Consider the following 6,281-nt stretch of genomic DNA (forward strand, 5'->3'; position numbering starts at 1 on the left):
GGGTTATTTAGGCAACCATCCAAGCCATGAATGGATTTTGTGACCTCCTTCCAAATGTTATATTTTGAATCTCTAAATTTCCATCAACATTTACCGAGAAGTGCAAAGTATTGCACTTTTAAACTGCCAATGTCTAATCCTGCGAGCTCATTGGGTGCAAGAATCGTGTCCTAGACTATCCAAGTCATCTTCTTCTTGTTTGAGTTTCCCCCCTAAAAGAATCCCAATCTTAGTTTCTCTAAAAGATTTATTACCTAATCTGGCGCTTTGTAAAGGTAGAAATAATATGATCCAAGGCTACCTATTACTGATTTGCAAAGAGTCAGTCGCCCACCGAAGGAAAATGTAGAAGCTTTCCATCTGGATAGCTTGGAGTGAAAATTTTCAATTATCGAGTCATAATGGATCACTCTACTCATATGAATTCTGATAAGGAGGTCTAGGTAAGTTAATGGAAAAGACTCCAACTCAATAGATTGAATTGCACAACCAAATATTTTGCTCTTATCTAGATTCATCTTGAGCCCGAAAGAATCAAGAAAATTCAAAACATCTCAATTTTCTCATAAGAATCTACTCAAGAGGTTGGGTTGCAAAACATATATTTTGAGATGCATTATCCACGTTCCTAAACATTTGTTCAAAAATATCTAAATAAATCTCAAGAAAATAAAAGTAGAAAGAGTTATAAAAATATTTCTTTGTTCATTTTTGTGAGTGTCCCTGAATAAAACTTTGATGTAAAACTTAAATTAAAGATCGTGTACGGACAAAGACAAAGACTGAAAGTTAAACATGGTTCTTATATTAAATTAACCTCTTGCAACTCGACACGTGTTATACGCATTGAAAGTTGTTGACAAGTGACAGAAATCTATGCTCTCACTACATGTCGAATTCCGCGAGAGTAATCATCACGCGTTTATTTGCAAGTGGGTATACACTCATTTCTTGATGCTTGCTTGCGCTTCTCAAATAGGTTAAAAGCATGAAGCTTTTGAAGGTTAGTAAACACCAGCCCCAAATTTCATATCTTGCTGTACAAACAAAATCTTGAACCCTAGAAAAGAGAAAATCCAAGGAAAACATCTCCGCCTGTGTATTCTTTTTGTTACCTTTTCATCTTTCCTTTATAGAAATTGCAGTATGATCACTCATAATTGAAAGAATTTCTAAATATTGTTTTTCTTTTTCTAATCTTCCTGTAACTTTTTCATCTTCGTATTAAGATTTTGGTTCAGATATAAAGAAGGAATCAAGAAAAGCCATTAAATAAAGAAACGTTTTTGGGGAAAGATATAAAATTATGGGTAGGGGAAGAGTAGAGTTGAAGCGAATAGAGAACAAGATCAACAGGCAGGTGACTTTTGCTAAAAGAAGAAATGGACTTCTGAAGAAAGCTTATGAGCTCTCTGTTCTTTGCGATGCTGAAGTTGCTCTCATCATCTTCTCTAACCGCGGCAAGCTCTATGAGTTCTGCAGCACCTCCAAGTACTCCTTTCTCTCTCTAGATCTCCCTTTCTCTCTCTCTCTCTCTCTATATATATCTCTCCATCTATCTCTCTCTTTGTTGGTGTTTTTCTTTTTGTTTTGAGAATTTGAGAATATGGTTTCTCTTTTGTTTGTTGGTATCGTGATAAGTTTAGCTGTTTCTGTAGAGCTAAAAGTTTAGAGTTCTGCATATTAAAAGAAGTTGTCTTGAAGGTTTTGCATGTAGGTTAGATCTAGGCTTTCGATCTGTCAGTTTGTTATCCAAATCTTCTCATGTCAGACTCATCAGTTAAAAGAATCACAACACAGATGAGCGGAAAAAGAGGATCCAAGAAGAACTAAGTTTCTTTTGTGTACAATTCCTTGTGTTGATTACTTTAAATTGAATTGATCTAGCAGCTACTGTGTTCTATTAATCTTTTCTGCATGCTTCTTGCTAAACAGTAGCCAAATCCTTCTTGGGTTTTGAAAAGAATGATTTAATTAATAAAAAAAACGAATTTCTTGAGTAAACCCTTGTGATCTACCTGTCTTTCGGTTGAATTAGAGTAAATAATTTTGTTTCCTCTGCAAGTTTTACTTGGTTCATATCTTGATTAGCAGATACAATAAACATGATGGCGACTTTCTTGCATCCTTAAAATAATTGTCATCTACCCTAGTTTCTTAAGGTAAGATATGTTCAAAAGAGGTTAATTAGTGCACTGTGTGTCGATCTTCCAGTTTCTTGGCACCTAAACCCTTGGTCAATATGTTTGGTAATTTTTCTTTAAAAGGTCAGAGTCTTTAATAGTCTTGTCTGTTTGAAGGGATGAAGAATGTAAGTATGATATTAAGAATTTGTTAAATGTTGAGCAAACATGAATGATAAGTGCAGTTTGGGAGGCTTTTTTATCTCATGTGGATATCTAATGTATAGTATCTAATAACCATGTTTTGATGCATGCGTGTTAATAGATTATATTCCGTGGAAAAGAATATATATACAGTTTCTTGAAATTGCAAATTTAAAGTGTCTTTACTCGCTGGTTGATATATAGGGTTTCTCTAGGCTCTACATACATATATGTATGTGCGTATATATGGTAACAAATACCTAGAAAGATGAATGGTTATCTATTGGTACTAATACTCGATTATGTTTATACCAAAAGTATATATAAGATCTCTAATTAAATTATGTTAATGGCTAATTATAGAACTTTTTATTATTAGATACCACTAAAGGAGGGTGTTTATTATTTGGTTTGGAAAAAAAAAACGAAAACCAAATCAAACTAGAAACAAATTAAATTTTAAATTCGATTTCAGTTTGGATTCAGACTAAATGAATTTGATTATATGGTCTGGTTGAGTTCGGATTAAACCAAACCAATTATACCGAATTGACTTAATTGATTATTTTATGAATTAAATATTATATTTGTTTATACTTTAAAAATAAAATAGAAAAATGAAAAAAATATTTTATTATTTTAAATTTCACATACACTTTGATTTCTCAATTCCAAATCAAAAAGTTCATTTCTTTAACACATTGACCATGTCTTCTGTTATGTTTCGTTTGGAATCTCATATTTGATGTTTGAAAATACTCTAGATTTTTGTATTTGAAATTTGGGATTTTATGTTTGGAAAATTTAGTCTTATGGATTTTATTTTTAACCTTAAAATTTGGTTTTCTTGGTTTTCAAACCGAACAAAAAAAATCTTTAATGACTTTAACAATAGTTTGTATTATTTAAAATATACAAATCAAATGCTAATAAATTCATGGTTTAAACACAGGGGTAAAAAGGATATTTGTAATTGGGCTAATTGGCTTTGTAACCCCTTCTCTTGCTTGTAATGTTGTAACAAAACCTTGTTGTCTCCACTGCCTAGTCCTTTTTGTGGTTTTTGTTGTTTTTATATAATTCTTGCAGGTTCCAAAAAAAATACTAATAAATTGAAAATAATAAAAAAAAAATCTTTTTACAAAAACTTATATCAATAGCATTAAGTAGATCAGTAAAGCCTTTTGTTATTTCCAAAATTTAAGTTTTAAGGGTGTCTGTTGAGTCATTGTAGTTCAACAAGTTCATGTTTTTTGTACACATAATTGAAGAAATAAATGATGATATAATAAAAGTTTTGTCCAGACATGTATTTCTAGGTATATAATTGGAATTGCTTCAAATGCAATTGGACCACATGGCATCAATAATTTGTTCTTCATACAACTCTTAGTATAGCTTACTACCTACTGCAGCAATATATAAGTCATCATTTCAAAATTATGGATTTTCTGGAAGTATTTTCCATACAACAATCTTTATTAATATTTCCATGCTGTTATAGGAATGTAATTTGCTTTGCATTTTAATAAGCACTTTGAAATAAGTTAGAATTAGAATGCACTACATTTTAAAAAAATGTTTATTACCAAGTAACAAAATCTGCAATAAGCATATATACAGTATAATAGACAATTCAAACACTCAAAAGTGTTTATTATCACACCAAACCTCATTAAACTAATAAACACTTTAAATAAACAATCCCAATTACTCGTAATTAGGGTTTTCCAAGAAACAATGTATAAGTTGGATGGAGAAACACAAGATTTAGCACAACAAATACCATTTATCAATGAGAATTTCTAATGATCATATTGGAAGGAAAAAAGTGTGATCGATAATTGACGTTCATATATAACAGTAATATTACCAAACAACATCATGTAATATAGTGTTTAAACTTTTATATTTGAATCATTTGGTATTTCAATTTGTGTGTATATGTGAAGGCATCTGTGTGTATAGTATAGTATATGTCACTTCAAGATCGTTTATTGCTCAAAACTTTTTAGCTTAAACACTTTGACCTTAATTGCAATTTATCAATCAAGATTTCCTGAAATGAATCGGTTCTTTTATGTCTTATGTTTTCTGATTACCAGTTGCATAAGCACTCGACCCTTGATAATTATGGCAAATTACTAACACAAAATCCTTTCTTTTTCCTACTTAATCGATCAACTCACTTTGTTATTAAAAAAAAAAACCTTAATTGAACTTGAGAAAATTTATTTCAGCATGCTCAAGATGCTTGAAAGGTACCAGAAATGCACTTATGGTTCAATGGAAATCGACAGATCAGCCAACAATGCTGAGGTACGTACTTTGTAGCTTTTTTACTAATTTTCTTAATTTCTTCTCAAATTCCAAACATCACTTAACACATATATTTTAAAAATTACTTTTCAATCTTTTTTTTTTTCTTTAGCAAAACAGCTACAAGGAGTACATGAAACTAAAGGCCAAATACGATTCCCTACAACAGTACCAAAGGCAAGTTTCTTAAATTTTTACTAGTGCTTAATTACATATACATATATAAAAGTGTATATATCTATATATATATGGTATTAATGAAGCATACAAGATTCGTATCTGTATGATAATGACAGGCAAGTTTTTGGGGAGGACCTGGGGCCCCTTAGTCTCAAGGAGCTTGAACAACTAGAACGACAACTGGACTCTACTTTGAGACAAATCCGGTCCATAAGGGTAAAAAAAATCTCCATTTTTACTGTTCACTGACACTCACAGATTCGTGTCTAACCAATGATTTCCCCAAAAAAATTGACTCTATTCGTTTTGGTTAAAAAAAAAATTACAGACACAATCAATGCTTGATCGGCTTTCCGAACTTCAAGTGAAGGTAAAAAAAATTCACACGCTCTTTTTGACTTCATATACTCGTCCATGACAACTTTATTACAAGCTAGTGAGTCCATGAAACTATTTATAGGAAAGGATGTGGATTGAAGCTAATAAAGCTTTGCAGAATAAGGTAATTAATTAATATCATCCATAATGTATGTTTGATAAGAATTTACCAGCATGCAACACATAAATATTACTGTAAATAATCATATATAAAGATGGTTTTTTTAGTGTAAAAGATTAACGAATTGAAAAGCTGTTGTTTTAGCAGCTGGAAGAAGTGTATGCAGAAAATCAAGCAGGACCATCATGGGCGGCAGGTGATCATCATCAAAACTGTTGTTCATATGAACAACAACAACAACATGATCAGCATCCTCAATCGCAGGATTTCTTCCAGCCGTTAGATTGTAACTCCAATTTGCAAATTGGGTAATTAATCTTTATTTTTAATTACGTATACACCCACAAATAAGAATGATCAAAACTAAATATTGAAATTGAAATTGAAATTAACAGGTTATATAACGAAGTTGGTCCAAGCCATTTAACAGATTCGACAAATGGGCAGAATCTGAATGCATTAGTCCCTGGATGGATGCTTTGACCTAATTGATCATGATATGGTCAACCTTTATCGTTTTTGGTGATATAAATCTATAATATATATTATTAATTTGAATAATCTTTTTTGTCTGAATTTCGGGACTTATACGAAAGGTTTGTAAGAATCTTGCATTATAAATTACACAAGAACAACCTACTTGTTGATTACTATCTCAACAGTATATATGGTGGATGATGATAGTTTTTGTTCCAGTTTGACTTGTAGATTTATAAAGTCGATGTATTTTGGTCTGTTTTGACAAGTTTGGAAAAAGAATAAAATGTCAAGAACTCCATGGGAGACGTAATATGCTTCCGGGCAGAGACATCATAATCGACTTAAGGGCAGTTTGATTTGATATTGTTGCCGACTGAATTACTGAAATTGTACCTCTTCGATATTTGCTTAAAAGAAAAGGTTTGTGTAAGTGTAAGCATAAGCATGGAATGGAAAGAAACTAGGGTTCAAACTTA

The 6,281-nt window shown here is 31.4% G+C and overlaps 1 protein-coding gene across 4 annotated transcripts; it reads left to right on the forward strand.

Annotated features, from left to right (window-relative positions):
• The first annotated feature begins 794 nt into the window (after positions 1-794).
• LOC111876646 (agamous-like MADS-box protein MADS2) lies at positions 795-6,020 on the forward strand. Of its 4 annotated transcripts, none has more exons than XM_023873196.2 (9): positions 795-1,003; positions 1,230-1,491; positions 4,568-4,646; positions 4,759-4,823; positions 4,943-5,042; positions 5,155-5,196; positions 5,287-5,328; positions 5,470-5,633; positions 5,721-6,020. In XM_023873196.2, exons 2-9 carry the CDS (start codon positions 1,307-1,309, stop codon positions 5,806-5,808), a joined length of 765 nt encoding a protein of 254 aa, XP_023728964.1. In that variant the 5' UTR covers positions 795-1,003; positions 1,230-1,306; the 3' UTR covers positions 5,809-6,020. The 4 variants fall into 4 exon arrangements, with proteins under 4 accessions (XP_023728964.1, XP_023728966.1, XP_023728963.1 ...); XM_023873195.3 differs by lacking the exon at positions 795-1,003 and adding an exon at positions 1,029-1,144; XM_052768536.1 differs by lacking the exon at positions 795-1,003 and adding an exon at positions 1,029-1,099.
• Positions 6,021-6,281: the final 261 nt, after the last annotated feature.

Source organism: Lactuca sativa, chromosome 2, assembly GCF_002870075.4.
Source record: "Lactuca sativa cultivar Salinas chromosome 2, Lsat_Salinas_v11, whole genome shotgun sequence".
Classification (NCBI taxonomy): domain Eukaryota; kingdom Viridiplantae; phylum Streptophyta; class Magnoliopsida; order Asterales; family Asteraceae; genus Lactuca; species Lactuca sativa.

Excerpts from the sequence above, each read along its gene's own strand:
- LOC111876646 (XM_023873196.2), top strand. The coding sequence starts at position 1,307 with ATGGGTAGGGGAAGAGTAGAGTTGAAGCGAATAGAGAACAAGATCAAC. Across the intron at positions 5,197-5,286 it reads TTTCCGAACTTCAAGTGAAG|GAAAGGATGTGGATTGAAGC; the intron begins GTAAAAAAAATT and ends AACTATTTATAG. Across the intron at positions 5,634-5,720 it reads AACTCCAATTTGCAAATTGG|GTTATATAACGAAGTTGGTC; the intron begins GTAATTAATCTT and ends TGAAATTAACAG.